Source organism: Frieseomelitta varia, unplaced genomic scaffold (genome assembly GCF_011392965.1).
Source record: "Frieseomelitta varia isolate USP_RPSP 00005682 unplaced genomic scaffold, Fvar_1.2 scaffold_751, whole genome shotgun sequence".
In the NCBI taxonomy this organism is placed as follows: domain Eukaryota; kingdom Metazoa; phylum Arthropoda; class Insecta; order Hymenoptera; family Apidae; genus Frieseomelitta; species Frieseomelitta varia.
In genome coordinates, this window is record NW_025110536.1 from 213,801 (window position 1) to 236,739 (window position 22,939).

The 22,939-nt window shown below is 27.0% G+C and overlaps 5 protein-coding genes across 11 annotated transcripts in view; 3 read left to right on the forward strand and 2 right to left on the reverse strand.

The window, feature by feature from the left end:
- Window positions 1-816: 816 nt before the first annotated feature.
- On the forward strand, window positions 817-4,732 carry LOC122535639 (pyruvate dehydrogenase protein X component-like). Its single transcript, XM_043667338.1, has 11 exons — window positions 817-1,025; window positions 1,332-1,513; window positions 1,607-1,794; window positions 1,862-2,036; window positions 2,105-2,265; window positions 2,350-2,501; window positions 2,570-2,712; window positions 2,807-2,983; window positions 3,060-3,244; window positions 3,317-3,417; window positions 3,514-4,732. Exons 1-11 carry the CDS (start codon window positions 899-901, stop codon window positions 3,681-3,683), a joined length of 1,761 nt encoding a protein of 586 aa, XP_043523273.1. The 5' UTR covers window positions 817-898; the 3' UTR covers window positions 3,684-4,732.
- A 44-nt stretch (window positions 4,733-4,776) lies between these two features.
- On the reverse strand, window positions 4,777-8,233 carry LOC122535640 (serine/threonine-protein kinase PAK 2). Its single transcript, XM_043667339.1, has one exon. The coding sequence runs from the start codon at window positions 8,046-8,048 to the stop codon at window positions 6,531-6,533; it is 1,518 nt and encodes a 505-aa protein (XP_043523274.1). The 5' UTR covers window positions 8,049-8,233; the 3' UTR covers window positions 4,777-6,530.
- Window positions 8,234-13,408: 5,175 nt separating this feature from the next.
- LOC122535641 (branched-chain-amino-acid aminotransferase, cytosolic) lies at window positions 13,409-22,851 on the forward strand. 4 transcript variants are annotated; one of them, XR_006308227.1, is made up of 8 exons: window positions 13,409-13,787; window positions 15,035-15,145; window positions 15,231-15,440; window positions 15,521-15,751; window positions 16,380-16,689; window positions 16,803-16,960; window positions 17,037-17,354; window positions 22,838-22,851. XR_006308227.1 is itself a non-coding variant. In XM_043667341.1 (8 exons), the coding sequence occupies exons 1-7, from the start codon at window positions 13,767-13,769 to the stop codon at window positions 17,226-17,228; spliced, it is 1,233 nt and encodes a 410-aa protein (XP_043523276.1). In that variant the 5' UTR covers window positions 13,409-13,766; the 3' UTR covers window positions 17,229-17,265; window positions 17,383-17,784. The 4 variants fall into 4 exon arrangements, 3 of the variants coding, with proteins under 3 accessions (XP_043523276.1, XP_043523275.1, XP_043523277.1); XM_043667341.1 differs by lacking the exon at window positions 22,838-22,851 and adding an exon at window positions 17,383-17,784 and having other exon boundaries at window positions 17,037-17,265; XM_043667340.1 differs by lacking the exon at window positions 22,838-22,851 and having other exon boundaries at window positions 17,037-17,784.
- LOC122535643 lies at window positions 18,413-19,357 on the forward strand. Its single transcript, XM_043667343.1, has 2 exons — window positions 18,413-18,629; window positions 19,191-19,357. Exons 1-2 carry the CDS (start codon window positions 18,519-18,521, stop codon window positions 19,296-19,298), a joined length of 219 nt encoding a protein of 72 aa, XP_043523278.1. The 5' UTR covers window positions 18,413-18,518; the 3' UTR covers window positions 19,299-19,357.
- The window catches only part of LOC122535638 (A disintegrin and metalloproteinase with thrombospondin motifs 7-like), a 99,218-nt gene continuing 96,048 nt past the window's right edge, over window positions 19,770-22,939 (reverse strand). For 2 of the 4 annotated variants that reach the window (XM_043667336.1, XM_043667334.1), the window contains exons 14-17: window positions 22,399-22,661; window positions 21,528-22,039; window positions 21,040-21,213; window positions 19,770-20,478 (exon numbers count right to left, since the gene is read on the reverse strand). In XM_043667336.1, coding sequence (XP_043523271.1) covers window positions 20,327-20,478; window positions 21,040-21,213; window positions 21,528-22,039; window positions 22,399-22,661 — 1,101 coding nt within the window. In that variant the 3' untranslated portion in view covers window positions 19,770-20,326. Of the gene's footprint in view, window positions 20,479-20,894; window positions 21,214-21,527; window positions 22,040-22,398; window positions 22,662-22,939 lie in introns of all 4 variants that reach the window. The other 2 variants (XM_043667337.1, XM_043667335.1) reach the window with 2 other exon arrangements.

Genomic DNA, 22,939 nt, shown 5'->3' on the forward strand with positions numbered 1-22,939 from the left:
TCTTAAATAAATTGTTCAAGTCGATTGTTATAAATTATTAGTGAAAAATTAGTAGCGCCACAGACATCTCGTCGGTGAGTGTACTAAGGAACCAGTGATTTTTTTCTGTCGGTATTTCAGACTTTGAGACACGAAGTCTCATTTCATGTCAGGTCTATTCTGTCTTTAGTCAATGGTTGTATATTTTTTTTTTTTGTATTCTAAAAATATAATTACATCCGAAATATAATTTCGGCATTAAGTTTATAAATAATTTAAAACGTTCTACACATTGCTATTGAATGAAAAAATAAAATATTTTATTCTATAAGAGTAGCACTTGAACAATAAATACTTGAAATATTTAACCCATATTATATTTATAAAATAATTTTATAAGTAAGGAGAGAAAAAATACTTCTCGATGTTTATACCATGCAAAGTTTGTTTAAATAAATTTCACATATAATAATCATTTAAATGAATTTTATATTTATACACTATTTAAATGAATTTCATACTAAACATACAATATAACAATTTTATAATTACTCATACTTTATACTGATGATTAGCTTCATTAATTCTATTAGTTATATAAACAACTACGTGTTTAATAATTACTTATGCATGTCATTAACCACTCCAATAAACTTTAAGTTCAAATTAAAACATAATGTTTGAGTAATAAATGAAAGAGATATAAAATCATTTTATAGGACACAAAAATTAGAAAAACAATACTTAGTTTAAAAGGCAACAATTAATATATACCATTGAAAAAAAATATTAAGAGCAAGACGTTCCCCTCCGACGAACGTTCATTTAGTAGGCAGATTTACATTGTGAAGGTCGAAAGTGATTTCCATGCATATATACTTAGATGGAGAACTCTTAGCTTAATTGCTTCATATCAAATATGGCGCAAATGACGATACCTAGGATTGCGCTTTTATCTATTAAAAATAGTAATCGTGTAATACCTCGAATTTTTGTACCATTAAAATATCAACGACTATGTTTTCATACAAGTTGGGTCCTCGATGGTATGCAATTTATTCAGAAATATTTCATTAACACTTTCGAGGATGGGATTAAGGTTAACTCACGGTCATTTATCACAAATAATATGTATTATTTCATATAACATTAATTGCCATACAAATCATAATATTGAACATATTAAACGAAAAAGTTTCTCTTATTTTTAATTCAGTTGAACGTACAACTATGTATTATTATATTATTGTAATAGATTGATTATGCAACCAACTATCACAGTAATTTAAATCACATAATACTATTCAGTATACAATTTGTTACAGTGTGAAAATTTTTTAATTTATTTTTAGTCAAAGGAAGGGAAGTTTTAATGCCTTCCTTATCACCTACTATGGAGAGTGGTACTATCGTCAAATGGCTAAAAAAGGAAGGTGATAAAATTGAACCAGGAGATGCGCTTGCTGATATTCAAACTGATAAAGCAGTTGTTACTATGGAAGTTGATGATGAAAGTGTTCTTGCAAAAATAATTGTATGTGAAATATACTCAAATTTCAATTTATCTATCTAATCCAACATATTTTACTTAAAATTTTTTTAATAAAAATTAATATCACTTTATTAGGTGCAAGAAGGAACTAAAGATATCAAAGTAGGAACATTAATAGCACTCACAGTTGAGGTAGATCAAGATTGGAAATCTGTAGAAATGCCAGATACAACTGCAGCTCCATCATTAACACCTTCAATACCAGCAGCAGCACCAGATGCAGTATCATCTGCAAGTGCAGCAGCTCCTCCACCCCCTGGCCAGTATGTATTAATTAAAATAATTTATAGTGTGTATGATAACAATTTTTTAAATTACGAATATTTTTAGAACAAATGTTAGTATGCCAGCACTATCACCAACTATGACTACAGGTACAATTGTAAAGTGGCTTAAAAAAGAAGGAGATGAAATAGAACCAGGAGATGCACTGGCAGAAATACAAACGGACAAAGCTGTTATGACTTTTGAAGTTGAAGATGAAGGGATATTTGCAAAAATTCTTGTACATAACTGTTATTAAAGATTTAGTTATGTTTTATTTAAAATTAATGATGTAAATTTATTTAACAGGTTCCTGAAGGAAATCAAGTGGAAGTAGGACAATTAATTGCTATTACAGTAGAAAAGGGGATGGATTGGAAAAATGTTGTTGTTCCAACAACTACAAAACCGTCTGCAACTGCTCCCACAGCTGCAACAGCTGCAGATAAAACGCCTGCAGCAAGTGAACAGTATGCAGAAGAAATATTTCTATGATCGATGGATTTATAACGCAAGTATTGTGTTATCTGTTATTGTTACATTTTTTTTTCCAGAGTTTATGGTTTAGCGGTAAGGCGGCTATTGGAGGAATATGGTTTAAGTGCGAATTTGATCAAGGGTACTGGGCGGCCTAATCGATTACTAAAGAGTGATGTGTTAGCTTATATCCAAACAAATAATGTAAAAAAACTTACGTTAAAATCAGGTATGTAAAAACGAATAGTAATTTGTAAAATTGTATAACAATATTAACTGTAGGTTCCTATTTAACAGAAGGTGCACCTAAGGTTGCAAAAGCTAAACAAGAAGCAAGCGACGTTAAAGTACATGTACCGAGTGGCGGTCCTTCTTCGTACGAAGATATCCCAGTTTCTAATATACGTGGTGTTATTGCTAAAAGACTTGGAGAATCAAAAGTAATTATAAATTGTTCCATACATTCATAAATAACAAAATTTTGTATCTATATTTTACAAATAACGTCATAATGTATTTTTAATATTTTTTTAGAGTTCCATTCCCCATTCTTATGCATTCATCGATATTAAAATTGATAAACTAAATGAAATTCGTAGCGAACTAAAAGCTGATGGTATTAACGTTTCGATAAACGATTTCATTACGAAAGCAGCCGCACACGCACTTATCGAATGTCCATTTATTAATACATTGTATCAAAATGGCCAAGTTAGTATACAACTTGATATAATGGCAAAAATTTATTTAAACAGCATGTAAAGCTAAATTCTTTCATCTTTAATAGATAGTTCGTATGCCAAGAGTTGATATTTCTATCGCTGTTGCTACAGATACGGGTCTTATTACACCAATTATTTTTGACACTTCAGCAAAAAACGTAGCAGATATTTCGAAAAATATTAAAGAATTAGCTGAGAAAGCCAGAAGTGGTCGATTAAAACCAGAAGAATTCCAAGGCGGAACTTTCACGTAAATAAATTAATTTATACAAAATATGAAATTGCAAATTATATTTTATATATAATTTTCAATATTTTTTAGAATATCCAATTTAGGGATGTTCGGCATCAAACAATTCAGTGCCATTATAAATCCTCCCCAAACAGCAATACTTGCTGTTGGAAGTGGTCGTGAAGAACTAGGTATTTAGAAAACTTATTTCTTATTATTTTGGAATATATATTGTACATGTATTATATTTGTAAAGATACAAAAAATATACATATATTATTCTATAGATGCTGCGTTACAAAAAGTAACAAAAATGTCAACAACTTTATCGTACGATAGGCGCGCAATTGATGAAGACCAAGCAGCTGACTTTTTAGCTGTTTTAAGAGCCATGTTGGAAGATCCAAGTTTCCTGCTCGCTGGAAGATTACGAGCTCTAAGATACTCGCAGGACTGACCTTTAATTAAATGTTAATCTTGAGAAACTTACTGAAAAAATGGTTTATGTTTTAATTTACATTTTATTTTTGTTTACAACATTAATTTCGTAAAAATAGATCTGAAGTGTTTATAACATGAAAGTTATAATATAAAAATAACAGTTATAATATGAAAATAATTCATAGATATTATATTTCGTAAATAATATTTATTTACTATGTTGTATAAGTTATATTTACAAAAACCATTTTAAACTTCATTTGAACTTCAGATCTTAACCAAAAAGTATGTTATTTATCTGCCTAGATACTGCCAAAATTTAGAGTAATAATTAATTTTAATACTTTCAATATTTATATAAAATATTTTAATGGAAATGTAGAAAACATTAAAATTAGAAAAGATCAATATTATCAATACTATATTATTAATCAAGCATAAAAATTGTAAAAACGTAATTTATTTATTCATATCAAACGAATTCACATTATATGATTTTGCTTTTTTATCATTTAATGTATTCTATATTTCTCTCAAATCTTATAATTACTGAAAACTTTTACTAGAACAAATTGTGCAGTATATCTATGGAACACATGATTGATATAAATAATTAATATATAAAATATTTAAAAAAAATTAAAGATTAATATAAAATTTTAAAAAGTTAAAAATGAGAAATTTTTGAATTCTGGAAAGTAATATAAATTCTCATGAATTTATTTAATTTAATATAATATTCTATTCTACATATAACTTACCTCTGTGTAAGCGATTAAATAATTTGTATTTATTCTAATAACATAACGGTCACACTGCTGTTGTATTTTCTTTCATGCAAAATAATAAATATACATATATACTTTTTTTTATAATTACATTATTTTATGTATATCAATATGTAAAAACATAATGTAAATATATGTGTATATAATAAATTTTGTTTAAATATTCAAAATATTGCATGATTGAGAATTTCAGTGTGAATTAGGAACTTTTGGGGATAGTAAAATATTATAACAAAATTATAATTATATCTTGTAAATAAAATATTTATTGTTAAAACGACGTGATGTTTCTTTACATATATTTGAAAGTAATATATAGATATTAAATATTCAAGAACAAGAGTAAAGAGTTTGCAAATATTTTATGCGAGTTATCAATAGATCATTATTACATTTTGTCCTTTTTATACTGTATTATCACTGATAAAACTGTTTAGAAGACAGTTGGCATAGAACCATATGTATTGATTTGATAAGGCACAAATGTTACAACTGTATCATATAAGTTCAAATTTATATTAATTCTTTAACAAATTTATAAATTTAACATTTTAACATAATAAAATAGAAAATATATTTTACGTTTAATTGAATAATTAATTGACCGGTCTTATATATTAAATTATTACATGTAATTTCACATCAGTGTTTATTGAAGTCAAATTAAATCATATTTAAATTGAACATGCAATATTTAATTACGTAAAAGATAAAAGTAATATGACAATATTAAATATAGAAATATAATATAACAGGACTCAATTTTTTTGTTATCACAGTTGTGATATTACTGCTCAAATCTTAAACTAAATTATGGACAATTGTAATATAAATTCAAATATTTTTCATAAAAGATATCTTAAAAACACTATATACATAATTCATAATATTCATAATATTCGTGTACGTAATTCATAATAAAATAATACCTGTTAAAATTTGGCATCTTAATTGAACAGCATTGGATTTAAAATATAAATACAAAATTTCTCAAAAAGTTACACATTACAAAATGATAAAATCTTATAAAACTATTCAAAACTTCTAAAAGTTTTAAAAAATATATTCTACAATGTGCAGTATGTCACATCATTTACAATACTTGGTTATTAATACATGTGCTTGTAATACTAAATCACAAGGTATAACTTCTCAGTAAATCTTTCAAAACACGAAAGTTGTAAAATTTTTAAAAAGCAGTCTTCCTTGTGTAATTAAATAATGATTAAACAAATATTAAATAATATTTATTATAATACTCACTTTGTATATGAACTGTTTAATTAAAGATGTATAGATTTAATAAACTTCAAACAAGAAAGAAATGCAATTTAGTAAATACAGCAAAAGAAATGGTGTACAGTTGAAACATCATTGGTAGAATTATTAAATTAAATTTGTACTATAACTAAATTGGTATAATTACTGTGTTTTGAGAACTGTCAAGTATAAAATTAGTTGTACCTTTGACAGATACTATGTCCATATACCTTTTTTGTTAAATAAACTAAGTACAATATTTTATGTAGTAGTAATAGTAAAAGTAATATACTTTGTAGTAAATGCAAAGAAATCCTTAAATAAAATCATAAACTAATATAAAATATTTTTAGCACAATGACTTTTGTTTCTCTTCTTTTTGCACCTAATTTCAAAATTGCTGCAAAATTACATTTTTTTTTAATGAAATCATAGAAAATATAAAAAAAATATTGAGCTCACACAATAGATATTGCACATGAAATTATTAATAATTTACATTAATGATTACTTTTTCAATGATTTAAGCAATAGAAATTAATCTATCGCATATATTGTATTGAAGTTATGAATTATTTTTTTAAAAATTATCTTCTATGCATGTCTTCATTACTATAACTTATACTATTTCTATTTTGGTAACATATTGATATAAAGATGTTAACATAAAATCACTGCACTGCATATATTTAAATTACATGTGCAGTGTGCAGAATACTTTTACACTGTCTAAATAATATTAATGCAGTGTTGCAGATATACTCCTAAAATAATAAAACAAAAACAAATGTTTAATTCTACTTAAAAACGATTATTCAATGGAACACTTTATGAAGAATTCTTTGTGCAGTTCTTATTAATGGTATCAGACTTGTTAATTCTGCACAATTTTCTAAAAATGGATGAGACAATAATTCATCAGCAGTTGCTCTTTCATCAACTTCAACTGCTAAACATCTCTCTAGAAAATTTTGAAATGTCGAACTTAGAGTATCCCATCTGGGAATAGAAGGCTTACCAATAGCAGCAATTAAATATAATGCTCTTAAAGGTGTTTCTTTCATATAAGGTGGTTCACCCTCTATCATTTCAATAGCCATAATACCTAAAGACCAAATGTCTACTTTCTTGCCATATTGCTTTCTGGTCACTACTTCTGGTGCCATCCAATATGGAGTACCGACCATAGTTTGACGTTTTTCATCGCCATCGATATTAGCACAAAAACCAAAGTCTGTAACTTTCACAGCACCGTTCATCCCAAGAAGAACATTATCTGATTTGATATCTCTATGAATGATTCCTCTCCTGTGTAAAAAACTAATTGCCTTTAAAACTTCTCTGCAAACTGCTGCAATTTGTACTTCTTTCATTACAGTTTCAGTAACAACATCCGTAAGTGGTCCACCTTCTAACAATTCCATAACAACCCATAGATGTTCATTCATAATGTATGCATCCAAAAAATTGACCAAGTTTGGATGTTGAAATTCCTTGAGGACTTTAATTTCGGTTAATATAAGCTCTTTCTTTGGCTGTTTTGATAAATCTATGTCTTTTATAGCAACTTTCTGACCAATCTGTACATCAGTAGCTATGAATACAGTGCCAGAAGCACCAACTCCAACTTCTTTAATTTTCTCAAAACGAAGATTTGGATCTCCATCGTGACAGATAGCTTGAAGTTCTTCAAAAATTTCTTCATCATTAAGTTTGATCGTTGAACAGTCTGTTTTCCTTCTTAAAATAGGACTTTCTTCTTCCACTTTATCTTGTTCGTTTTCGTTCTCAGGTAGTTGATCTTCATCTTCAATTTGATATGTATTCAAATCTTCAAGAATCTCAGTAAGAGTTTTCTCAATCCTGTTAGAGCATATTCTTGGCGTTGGTTTTGGAGTTTTGTTCACTTTTGGTGGAAGTTCTGGTAACCTCTGCACTTGACTATCCGTAGAACTCGCAGAACTTGATCCATCGAAATCTTCAGAGTGGCATTTCTTTGACAAAATTTTATCAATCTCCTGGGACTCTTCTTCAATCAGGTCTTCCGTAACAAACGGTTTAAATATTTTCTCTTCTGGTTTTCGTTTTATGGAGTAATTGTAATATTTTATGGCTTGCAAAGCTGCAGCCGGATGTTCATCCTGCTCGGACTTTGATATTTGCGTATTCAGAAAACGAATCCAAGACTCGGGCAGGCCTTCCAGTTGCCCTGTCTTAGCATTTTTACTCACGTGAAATTTATGAGAAACATTGGTGGGTAAACCAATCTCAGCGACTGTATCAACCGGGCCGGTTTTTTTCCTTGAAAATAATTTCGTTATGTTAAGACTCATTCTAGCGCGTAGATTCGCGCATTTAACGCGTGCTTTCTTACAACGTATTGTGATCTTCTTAACAAAAATAAAACAAAGAAAAAAAAGAAACCGTCACTTTCAAATTGCAATTTTGATCATAACATGACTCGTCTGTCTATCGGCGAGACATAAAATCCGATTAAAGGCGTGTTTAGTGGCACATGTATACGTCATTCAGTAAATGGCGGTGCAATTGAAAAAGGAACTTTAAACGAAAACAATTATTTGAAATATTATAACACACATCTGTATATATAATAATCCCATAAAAATCCAAATAAATGTTTTTTTTTTATTTTTAAATATACTCTTATATGTAAGTATCTACTTTGTTCTCTATTTATGAGTAGTCTATAGTTTATATTATATACAAATCTATAACTATAAAGTTACTAGATAACAGTATCAGTTTAGAAAATGTTACATATATTTGGGAGCGGAATTTAAATTTAAAATATAATATAAAATATAATATATGTAAATATATATCAATGTTGTTATTAACAAATATGAAGTAAAACAAATGATATCTAAATATGTTCGAAATTTCAATTGTTGTTTATTATTAAAATTAGTTCAGTTGTGAAATTGTAAAACTTTGTATATGTAGATTGTACTTTAATATTTAAATTTTCCATTTTTTATACTTAAATCTTTCCATTTCAATTAAAATTTCACTTGTTAAATATACTTAAATTTGAATAATTTGGAACTGATCAAGACAGAAATAAAAAATTAAAGAGAAATTATTTTGTTTATGAAAATAAGTAAGAGACTATTCCAAAAATAAGTATATATTTAGTTAGAAATTGACTTACAATTAATATACGTATATACACGATAAATTTTTATTTTTAATTTTGTCGGGGTCTTATGAAAAATTTTATTCAATCCTCCGAATTTGATTACATTTGATTTCATCGCTTTATCATTTTATACTAAATCGCAAAATTAAAAAATTTTTTAAATTTTACTAAAAATTTGGTTATATATTTTATTTATATATTTACATTATATATAAATATAGATATTGCGGTTTATAAGTTCTACATAGTTCCCATTTATCTAATCTTAAATATTAGTAATGTTTTCTTATATAGTAATGTTTTATAAAAAGAAAAAGTAAAGAAAACTATACATAAAATATTTTAATTTACATCATAGTATACGTAATTATAATAAATTTAACTAAAAGTTACGTGAAGTGATAACTAATGAGTTGATTAATAGGAGAATTGATCGATTGATACTAATAATAAGGTTTGTGTGGCTTCTAGCAATGAAGTTCGTCAACTCTATAATAATTGGCAAAAGTTAAATAATATTTATTTATTATTAACGGTATATAAACACTAAATGGATTGAAATGAAGAGTTAATAATAATTCTAGACAATTAATAAATTATAGGCGATTGTAATAAACTTCCTTACGGTCTTCTTATATAAGATTTATAAATATTAAATCGATAAACACTCAGTATATCATTATTTGTATCTTTATGTAATTTTATGTTTTTATAAGTGCAATTTAAAAAATGCAGCCTAAGCAAAAATTTGCAAACGCAGCCTAAGCAAGAATTAAATATTATAACAAATAAATACTCTGTTGTCAACATTTTATACATTTTTGTATATTCTGTGTATTTTCTGTATTTCTGTATCTTTAAATTTTCCATAAATACATAAAAATCTTTAATCTAATCATTACTTATTAAATATATAGAATATATTTATAAAAAGAATAATCATGTGTTGTTCTCGAACTTTATTGATAATTGGATTGAATCTACTAATGAAATTCACTAACTTATTAAAGAAATTAATTCATTCACAATTTTGAGAAGTAACATTAATGAACGTGTAACGTAAACATGAATCTAAGTTTCCTATTACTATCGGTATTTTCTATTAACTCTGTTTCGCAAACTCAATTTGTTATTCAATTCAATCCTATTAAATAATGGCTTCCAAAGACAACTGTTGTCTCACTACATTCATAAAATCTTCGATTAATTATAATAAAGATAACAAAGAATATGCACAACATTCCTCAATATGGCGAAAGTTTCTACAGAACTGTTATAACTTATTAAAAAAGTCGTACAAAAAGCCATTGGATAAATAAAAAAAGTGTAAATTATTGACCGTGGAATCGATTCGTACTCTATACTGATATTATATATCTCATTTATAATTAAATTTATATAATTTATATTCATAAATTATAAGCATATATTAAATATATTAAATTAATATATTAAATATATTAAATTAAAATGGTATAATTTTCATAATTTGAAAGGTATAAAGGATACTTTATATATTTGAGATTTGACAATTGTTGTGTTATTCATACTTATGTTACGATAAGTCATTATTCAGTGATAAAATGTTTACAAATGCATATCTAGATCTATTGTGAAAACAATATAGAAGAGTATACGAAATGCTTATAATATTATACATTTCTTTAAACTTTTCAACCGAAAAATTTCAAATATCTCACGAGCTAGTTAATTTAATTACAAAGTAAATTCGCGCATTACAGAATATTATTAATAATGTAGTAATCTTATATATATATTATATATATATCTTATATATATATTGTATTTATATATTTAATATACTATAGTCTAACAATATATTATATTATTATATATCGTATATAGATAGATGATACATCATCTAATAATATATTGTCTTATCTATAAAAGTTTAGTCTTGAAAATGTAACTCCCTTTGAATCATTTACCTTTTTTCTACAATATCATTTTTTAATTATAAGGGAAATATGAATGAATTATTTTATTTGTGAGAAGTATTCTGTATTTCAAAAACAATATACGGCGAATTTTATTTTAACTGTACAAGCCTGCATTCACACTACTATCATTACTCTCTATAGCAATGACGGCTACTTATATCTAATATTTAATCTGTTTAAATAATTATAATTATTGAACAAACTGACCTATATATTAACACTAAATATTTACCTATATATTAACACTAAAACGAAGTATAAAACTTGTATCAATAAAATTAAAATGCAAAGAATAGGACAAAGTTTATAATATAATAAAGAGCACAAAATTTTGTTTATATATTTTATAAAAATAAAAATATAAAAAAACAATTGTAAAACTAAAAATATTTTATAGAAAAATATTTTATAGAAAAATTCCCTGTTACAAATCAATAAAACTTTTATGAAAAATTCCGAATTGGTCATTTTGAGGATACTGAAACCGATAGTGTTAAAAGATTTCAATGCTGTTTAAAATTTTAAAATGTAATTGTGCAGGTTTATTTCATACGGATGATATGCAGCATTCTATGATAATTTAAATTCAATAATGATAAAGCAAACTAATCAATAATGTCAAAGCAATATTTCTAATGTTTAGTCTCTTCTGTTTTTGAAATTGATCAATCACCATTTTAACCATTAATCATGCTGCCCTTATAAATTTCACGTAAAGACAATCTAATGGTTTTTAATAATAATAAATAAAAACAATATTTCCTGTCATTCTCAATTCGATACTTTTTAGCATTAAATGCTAAATCTACAGTTTGTTGTCAAAGACATTCAACATCTTTTGTTTTATATCTTATAAATATAATATAATTTAAAAACATGTTTCGTATACTCATACGATGTCTAAAACGATAAATGTAATAGATGCAGAATTATACAATATTCATTGGTGTAAATGTAATGAAATGTTTATTTTCGTTACCGGCTTTATCATCGTGCTATGATATGCAGTAGGTATTAATTGCAAAAATAAAAACGTGTAAGTAGCCATGACGTGGAGATACTATTATTTTTCGCAGTAAATTCCAGAAATTGCGTTGAAATAATAATATTTGTGTAATCCAGAACTAATCGTAATCTCTCGAATCCTTTATGATTTTTAATGCAACTTTACATTGATCGCAAACAAATAGTTGCTTTCAATCGATATATGAAAACAGAACGTAATTGAAGAATCTTTGCCTGATGAAATAAAAGTCTACATTTGTTCATTTCTAGTATAATTAAACGGTTATATGTATAAATCTATTACATTTATAGATATAATAAAAAGGCAACGTCCACTATGACAGACGAAGGGATTTCCAAACCGCTTGGTAAAATTCAGATTTCACGCTAAAAATTATATCAAAATAGAAAATGCACTTGATATGATAAAGTTGTGGAAATATTAAACAGAATTGTACAAATATACATATCATCCGACAATTTTTATTTTATCAGATTATCTTATACAATAATTACATAGTACTTATGTAGAACTATCTTTCTCTCGTGTTTACACTTGTTCACTATATATAATATAAAACTTCGCAGTTTCCAATATCATGTGCTTGATAATGATGTATTAATTCTTTAGTTTATACGCCATTAATATTAAAAACAAAGATACGAACAAAACTGAAAGATATCATCCCGAGTATATATTAAATTGCCGTTGTTCTAGCTGAAACAATTTTATAAAAGAAAACCGCGCGTTTCGTGTGCATAATGATCGTAAATGTGAGAAAATATTATGTTCCTAAAGGGATAAAGACTCATTCTATCCATTTATAATTAATAAATATTTACGATACTTTTCGTACATTTGAGAATCGAGAAACATTCGATGTTCTTAACAACAACGGGCGTGCTGTCCTTCCTTATCGCCCGAACAAACCATATTATCAACTTGTTTTTAATTCCCTGCCCCCACTCGTTATATCCCGTTAGAATTTTTCCTCCCCTTTCCCAATCATATAATATTCACAAGTTTCATCTTTTACTTATAGAGTGTTCCTTGAAGCTTATCACCGATACATACTTTCATTGATATCTTCGTGAAAATTAGCTCCTTTCTTTTCTTCGGAATAAACTCCAAATTTATTTTATTCTATTATTATAATTCACTAGACAAAAGTATAGAATTATGTTTTCTAATATTCAATATTTAATATTATGTTCTCTAATGTTCAAATATTATTACGTACTGATCAACGTTTATCTTCAACTGTGTGTAATACTCGATCGTAATCAGCGTGGATGTTGACCACGATGAACGTACTGGTTTATCAATAAGATTAGGCAATCCAAGAGAGCTGAAACAAAACAGAAATTATAATTATATTATATACATTAGTATAATAAAACATAATAACTAATTAAAATCGGAATTTTTTGAACACTGTATGTATATAACACATATATATTGAATCGGTAAATCTCCCACTCTTTTACTCTTAAACATAGAGGGGGGATTCTCAGCTTCTTTCTGTCTCTCATGCCCCTTGCCCGCTAATAAATAAAATATTAACCGATGGTTAATGCAAAGACATTATTCGAGAATGCGCAAGGAAGCAGATACAAGTGTACAACAGTGAATTCATTGTATAACAGTTGTAATATTCATGCTTTAATTAGTGAATATATTGTCATCTACACCGCCAATTGATTTCATATTTACTTTCTTTTCCATTTTTGTTTGTTCCTTGTTTAATATTGTAATTGACAGATCCAGAGGGAACAATAAGAAGAATTGTCTCTCATAAATCTATTTTATGAAGTATTTATTTACGCGTACGTAATACACGTATATGATATAAAAGACCTTGTGCGCTAAGGGTTGTTTTAGAGGATTACACATTTGCTAATTGATTCATCGCTATCCTATTACAATGGTTCAATTACGGCGTCAGGTAAATTATATTTTTTTATAATTGTTTCGAAAATTTAATGTAAAGAATATTAAAATATAAAAAATATACGAATTTGTAAATAAAAATATTAATTAAAATATAAAAATACAAAATTCTGATATAAAAGTCGCTGTATCTCATATAAGATTTAGTTGTTTACTCGTTCTAAATTTTTCATGAAGTCTTTATAATTATCTGAGTTTCCGTGATGATGTAAGGTTCTGATATATACGGAAGCTATTTAAAATGAAATCTAGCTTTCCAAACTGCTAACTAGTAATTTTTCTTTTACTTTTTATTAAAATTAAAAGTAGAATTAAAAATAAAAATTTCAAACAAAAGTAGAAAAATATAATTAAGAAAGTGCAATATGATATTTGTGAGAAATATAAGATAAAAGTTTAAAATTAACGTAGTGATTGCATTATAATAATAGATTGTAATAATAGCTTATTTAAAATAACAGTACATATTTATTAAAATAATATTTATTAACGAGTTTAATCTTAGTAAAGATTTTACATTTAAAGTGTTATCTTTTTAACTTTATGTGCTTCATTTTCCAAACATTATAGATTATGAAATTTTAATACAATAACTTTAAGCTGATAATATTAATAAGTGGTCAAACGGAAAGTTGTTTTATAAACCTATGACTTTGGCGCGTGTCTTCTTCATGCGAAAGTTCAATGTGACATCTAACGCATGTTTAAAAGTTCAAATTTTAGAAGTGATTGTTTAAAGAAAAGAAAAATGAATTCGCATTGAGTTGAAATAATTAATTTGATAAAATTTAATTGTTGTACATATGTTTTAAACTTATAATAACTACTACTTAGCGAACTCTCGTACGTAATGAATTTGTATATTTCATTGACTTAATTCTATTATTACTTTCATAGGCAATTTGCATTAAAAAAATTAAGATGATATAGTATACGACATTTATCATGCTATTATATTAACTTTTCTTATTTCGCGAATCGTTGAATATAATCAGGTATTTCATAATGCCGATATGAATCGAAAATTCTGCTATGTTCGAAATGATTCTATTTTCTTACTAGACTAATATTAGACTAATCTAAACACTATGTTTTTTTTAAACTCGAAAAAATTATTTTGTTACATATAAATTGGAAATTGTACAATACTGCTGTCATATTTTCTAAGTGTTGATTTTGTAATAATTGTATTGATAAGATAAGTATATTAAGATTATTAAAGTGCAAATATTTGTTGTATAGATTTTGTTCTGTGGAAGCATTTTGAATCAATTTCAAATTAATACCAAAAGGAATTCATCATCTTTACAAATTAGAGATAGAAAAGCAGTACAATCAGAACGTTCTTTTAAGGTATGTCTTTTTAAAGATATATGTTAATAATTTCTTAAAGTAATTATTTTAATTAAAACTTACAAATATGTACTATATTTTGTAGTATGCAGATCTAACAGTCCGTCTTGCAGGACCAGACCAATTGCAACCAAAACCAGATGTCAGTGCTTTAGCATTTGGCAAATATTTTACAGATCATATGTTAAAAATATTTTATTATGAAGCATTAGGAGGATGGCAAATACCAGAAATTACTCCTTTTGAAAATTTAGTCCTTCATCCAGCATCGAAAGTTCTTCACTATGCTATAGAAGTAAATATGATTAATATTTAATAAAGTTTCCTATTCATTTTTATTTATTAACAATATCTACATTACGTGTATTATTTTAGTTATTTGAAGGTTTAAAGGCTTACAGAGGAATAGATGGAAAAATTAGAATATTTAGACCAGAACTAAACATGGAACGAATGAACAATTCAGCAATGAGAGCTGGTTTACCTACATTTATTGGAGAAGAATTAATTAAATGTTGCTGTAGATTAATTAGTATTGATCAAGAATGGGTACCTCATTCTACTGCTTCTAGTCTCTATATACGTCCAACATTCATAGGAATAGATGTAAGTATTTAAATATAAAATACTATTTAAACAAATGTGTATATAAACAAATTAAGTTTTATGAATCTTAATCAGTTGAGTGATACAAATAATAATCATGGTACTGATGTCATAGACGTCATAAAAACAGATGTATTTAAAGTAAGCAATATATTTCACAATACTCATGATAATACGTGATAAATGAAGCTTAATGCTCTTTTGTTGGGCCATAAGATACAATTAGATCAGAAGCCATATTACGACATATGCACTCTAGAAAGGATTAAGAACTAGTGAATATTAAAATTTAAAAATAGAATCAATATGAAGATCTTAGTATATTATAGTATTTAGCATATTAGTATATGATAATAATTAGAATATTATAAATATAACATTTTTTTGTAAATTGGATTTCAAATAATTCATGTGTATTGTTATTTATAAATACTGCAATATTATCTTTATTACAAAAAATCATCAATCTAAACAAAGAAATAGTCATAAATACTTATATTTTTAAATACTAATACTAATATTTTACACAGTAAAAGTATTTAATTCAAATATTCAAGTATTGATTATAAGTATAAAAATAATTTTATACATATATACATGTCATAATTATTTTTATATCTTTATACAGCCTGCACTTGGCGTAGCATCTTCAAAATCTGCTTTGCTCTATGTTATTGCGTCACCTGTGGGTTCTTATTTTAAAAAAACGAACGAAAACGTTGGTATTTCTTTATTAGCTGATCCTCAATATACAAGAGCATGGCCAGGTGGTTGTGGTAACTATAAAATGGGTAGCAATTATGGGCCTACTATACATGTACAAAAAGAAGCTATAGAGAAGGGCTTGCAACAAGTTCTATGGCTTTATGGGGAAGATAATGAAGTAACTGAGGTTGGAACTATGAATATCTTCATGTTCTTTATAAATGATGATGGTGGTGAGTATTGTTTTATGCTTTAATGTAATAATTTATTGCATTTATATATAGTTTCATTGTATAATTTCATATTATTTTTTATATTATTTTTATTAAATATATTATAATTTCAGAAAAAGAATTAATAACACCACCCTTAACAAGTGGTTTAATTCTTCCTGGAGTTACAAGAAATTCTATTTTAGCATTAGCTACAGAATGGAATGAATTTAAAGTTAGTGAAAGGAAATTTTGTATGGGCGAAGTTTGTCGATTGCTTTCGGAAAACAGAGTAAAATATCTTTTTCTTAATTATACTTAGTTCGGAATTTATCTAAACATTATAAAAAATTGCAATTTTATTTTAGTTGTTAGAAATGTTCGGAGCAGGAACAGCATGCACAGTTAATCCTATATCTTACATAGAATATGCTGGACGACCATTGCATATACCAACAATGAAACACTCTAATCCCATATATAAAATATTATTAAAACATTTATCTGATATACAATATGGTGTTATATCAGACCACCCTTGGGCTATACCTATTGAATGAAAATAGAATAATTAATTGGAGTATTTATTACACAATGGTAAACACGAATGATTTTCATGCAATTTTTGATTGCAAATGATATTAACGTTATTCAACATGTCACAATTTTGTTAATTTTATGTGGACGTGAATTTTTATTTATTCGGACGCAAAGCTAATCTTGTCTGAAGAGATTTAAGAAATGAATACGTATTGGAGATTAAAATCAAACTCAGGGATTAATTGTTTATTACACAAGGTAAAACAATTTTTTAATACTGAGTTTTACATTCATATATGCGTGTATGTGCATATGTGTTGAATGACAATTTGTGCAATTTGTACACACAAATATGTGTGAATTCCTGTATAAAAATATAAACATATTATATTTTTTTTTTCATTTACTATCTTATATAATTTTAGTAATTCCTTTATGGCCTAAATTTAGTGTTCTATCTGTGATCAAGAAAGGGAACAAAAAAAAAAGAATATGTTACAAAGAGTTGTTTTTCTATTCAATAAACACAAGATCCAAATATAATTTTTATACTTCTATATAATCTGAATCTATAAATATATATTAATGAATAAACTATAAACAGAAAAGAATAAAAAGAGAAACTGTATTATCTCAATAAAAATATAAATTTACAAATATTTGATTAATGAAAAATATTTGATAAATGAAAATTTATTTATTGGTAACGCAAAGGCAATTATTTAAAATTTTATTTAGAAAAATAACTTTTGAATATATTTCTTAGTTTGAAGGTGACATTTCAATTTTACCAAAAAATTCAGTGTAGATTGAAACAGGGGAAACATAATGGTTTAAAAATCCCTGCAAAATATACTATGTTTATGGTAAAATTTCTAAAATCGCTGTTTCAAGTGATAAGCAGTAAAAAAAAATAAAATTTTATTGACATGAAATAGATTAAAATATTTTTTTTAAATTACATATTTTATAACTACTACGTATTTACATTTATTATTTTATATGGACTTATTTTAATGTTTCCTTAGGAAAATGCATATAATGTTTTCTTATTATAATTTGGAAATTATTTTATTAGTTTATAGTACAAATTTGTTTATAAGCTGTTCCGTTTCTTAATATTATACAATATTTTTCAATAATATTAATATTTAATGTTGAACTGTACTTATAATTCACATGTACTTCATAGTTCATCTATGAAATTTTCAAGACTTCTTTCTAAGGTTGGTATTCCTAGTCTGTGACATTACATAAAAAATCTCAGAGAAAATTTCTTGTAAAGATTAGATCTTTTAACAAGAAAAATCATGTACGCAATTCAGAGTACAGTTAGAAGGGTACCAAGATTATTAAATATATGTCAAAATCAACGTAGAACTATTCTTGGTACACCACCAAGGGTTAGAGTATCTCTGGCTGTAAGTACTATTATAAGTTTTTATCAAACACACTTATATCTATATATATATAAAATACAATAATGACAGTAATTAAATAATATGGTATATTATTTCGAATTAAAGAATTTATTTATTGCAAAAATATAACATTGCAGAGTTAGAGTTTGTAATCATTCATGTCAGTAGTTTGTTAAGGTTATGTAATATAATAGATTAGTTAATAGTGAGAACATTTATATTTAATATTTCAAATATTATAATTCGTTTATATATTTCTAAATAAAATAAATATGTGAATTAATACGAATTGTATTAAATCGTTTCTTTTGAAAGGACAAAATGTATGACAAAATTGCGTTTCAAATGCAAAGGATTAATTCAGTCTTGTATTTTGATCATTTAGTCATATATGATTTCTTCTTAAAATAAAATATAAGAAATGTAATAATTAACTTAAAAATTAATGTTAAATATCTAAGCATTTATATTAATATAGTATATGGACTGAGTGTATTTTACACATATATAATATTAAGATTAAACTGAATACAATTTCTAATAATATCCTTTCTAATGCAGGAAAAAATCGCACTTGGAGTGGTCTTTTGGATTGGATCTATGGCATATCCAATATATGTTTCATGTAATATAAACAAATGGAATGATCGTGAATTTTTAAAAAAATAAATTATAAGCTGATTGTGTAGTAGAATGTACATTATGAAATAAATACAAAATTAAGTAAATTATTTTGTAATCAATATTAAATATATTATATCTGTAGTATAAAAATCTGAATATTAAATAATTTTAAAGAATCATTTGTTTAAAAATATTTTATTCTGATTCATTAGAAAATTAGTTTTATTTTTTATTCTTTGTGTAAATGTGTTACACAAATAATTGCAGTCTTACATATATATGTATATATATGTATAATTGTACAAAAGTTTAGTAGCATAAAAATATAGTGTATCAGTTTGCTAACAAAATGCATGTATAAACAATAATAAAATATGAAAAATTTACATTTTAGTGAGAAAAAGTTTTTTATTATATTTGAAAAACGATTTTAATCTAACGATAGTATAACGAAGTAAAGAATATAGTTTATTTATTTTAATACAAATTTATGCTATTGAATTAATTGTAGGATATTAATGTGTAGGATAATAAAATATGAGATTGGGTAACGTCATATGTAATTCAAAAATATATCGAGATTTTGTATATATTCTATACATACATATATATATATAGGAACTCGATATATCTTCATATCTTACATACATTTGTACATCTTGCAAATTTTATTAATTTTTATATTTGCACCGTTATATTGCTAAAACTAGAAGAGTTACGAATGATTTATCTACAATATTGTTAATTTCCTTATTGAGACACTTTAGATAGAAATTAAAATTTATGAAACATTCAGAATTTAGAGTACAACACCGCAATGTCATTTATATTGGAATGTTAAGTGCGCTTCGAATTTTCATCACCTTTTTATTGTTATTTAATTTAATTCTATTAAAATATTTAGTTTAATTTATAATTTAGCCGTGTAGAAATACGTTTGCATAGTTTTCCAGCAAGTTTATCTTCGAAACAAGTACAAATGTAGGACGGATCCTGTTTAAGAGTGGATCTAGAAATGTTCTCACGACAAAGAAGCGGAGATTGATCAATTTAGCTGTTGTATTTTCGACTTGTCAATGATTAAGAATCTGTCTTCTGTTATGACGATTATGTCTTCGTTTTCTGAAACACGTGGCACAACATTTATCCTGCACAATCAATGACATATCGCATATGCGTCTATATGATCCACACATTGAAGCTGGTACGATAGTATCCTTACATTCTGAAACAAACATTTATATATAATATCTATAATTTTATACACACACATATATATATATAATCTAACATTGATATTTGTTTTATCTTAATATATATTGATTGAAATATATATAAGCAAATCTAATTATAATTAATTAATAGATTATGTGTTAATTTTGTTAATTTCATCATGTGACAACTACTAGCAATAAAAAGGAATAGATGTATCTATATTGAAATGTAAAAATTAATACTATGAAGCTTATATCGTTGCAAATTGTTAAATAAAATTATGCATTCTCACAGATGTACATACATAACTATATCAATAATCGATGATCAATATCATGAAAGAAACTAGAAGATATCATGAAAAAATATAGAATATATTTACAAAGAACTGTATCGTAAAGCGTTTACTGGAAGACATTAATTCACCGTATATATGCACTTGTGGTTAATGGCCCATGAAAACTGTTGCTTTCTAGGTGCGCATTAAGGGGATGAAGAAAAAGAAATAACGAGGCGTCCATGCATGTGTCCCAGGCTTTAATGACCGATTCCCTCTGGCGTATACAATTACCGGATTTATCGTTCGCGCACTGCCGCCTATGATAACAACGTCTTGTATCGATTGGTCTTCTCTCAGGGTTGCAATCGTCGGACAACAATTCTGTTATACGATCACGACACTCGACTTCCCTGCGTTTAATGCCGACTTTCACAAAACAACTTGCATTGCAAGATCCCCATCTTCCTGCAAGCATATCCAAGATCAAGGTTTTATGTACTTGATTGTCACTTGATCGGCATTTTTGGTAACAAACTAGACTTCAAAAAAATATTAAATAAACTAATAAATTTTATTACACAAAATAATTGAAATTCCACCTTCGTCTTTTTTCACATATCGTCGTTCTAGACACATTTGCTTCGACCGATTAAAACGTATTTCATTTGTAATTCTTTTTGATTAATTTATATTATCAAAGTTTATTTTTTAATACGGAGGCTATGAGAGGATTTTTAATATTGTATTTACATTTTATATTAGCGCAATAGATAACTTACCAGTGACCCATCTGCCACCTTGACAAAGTTCGATGGTGGCCGGCTTGGTTTCTGGATTACAATCTCCTTGCATCGAACAGGTCACTTTTCTACTTCTCTTCCCATTCGTGCAATGGCTCCATTTTGAAACGATCCACTTTGACTTAGTATTGTACATTGAATTATCAGGATTTTCATCAACCACATTATCGAATTCGAGGATCTCCGGCTCCTCAGTAGTAAGACCATCAACGATCGTGATTCCACTCTGATCGTTCGAGCTCACATTGTAAAAAGATGCGTCTTTGTTGTCTGCGTAGACGATCAATGGTGGCTCGGTGGAGCTACAAGGTGGCAAATTTGGACATGGACTGACTTCTTCAGGTCTCACGTCGCGATTACAGTCTCGATCGGGCAGAGCCAAATCCGATTTATCAGGACCCATTCCTGAAGAGACACACATTACCGATCGTTTTCGAAGAGCACCCTCTCCGCACGTTACCGGACACATTTGCCATGGACCGATCCACCATCTAATTTTGACGAAATAAAACGATATTTGATTAGTATTCGAATTTGTCGGATCAAGCACATACTGCAGAACACTGTGAGTAATTTAATTCAACAAGAATAACAGTAACTTCTTCGATTTTTCTTTGGTAAAATAGAAAATTTCGATTACAACACATTGAATCACAATAAAGAAAGTAAAATAAATCTGAAGATTATCGAGTCAAGTTGCACTCGTTTTGGCGTTCAAGCGATCGAAATGTCGAGTTGAACGACAAATAAAATTTGCCTGTAATTCAATGCACCCACCATTATAATTACCACGGAGAAACTTTAATCCGATTTTTTCACTACCTCGTCGAGGCTAGGTTTTGCGTTTTACCTGGCTGGGCACGGATTCAGATTGCATTCCCGCAAAATCGATTCCGGTCTTCCGATGCTCTCGCAAAAGTGGTCCTCGACGACCCCGCTCTTCTTTTCGTTGCAAAGTGCTTTCGAGGTTTGCGTGCCGCCACCACAAGTGGCCGTGCACAGTGACCAGTCGGAAAGTACCCACGAATATTCTGGTGCTCGATCAGGTTCCTTCTTCGGCACTGTGTACTCGTATCGTAGTCCGAAATTCCGATAGTGTCCTCTGGAAATCAACTGAAGTGATGGGACAACATTATTGAGAATGAGAAGAAAATAGCTAAAGAAATCGTAGCGAATGTGTACATTTGTGGATATGGAAAATCAATGAAAGGTAAATTAAATTAGATAGGTAGGTATGATAATTCGACAAGATGAAAAATTGAAAAATTATCGCGAGGTACGATTAATAGATTGTGAATTTTTATGCATTTATAGGAAATTTGAAAGTAAAAAGTCGCACAGAATGTGTATAATATGAAAAAATATACATATAATGTATGTAAAAATATAAA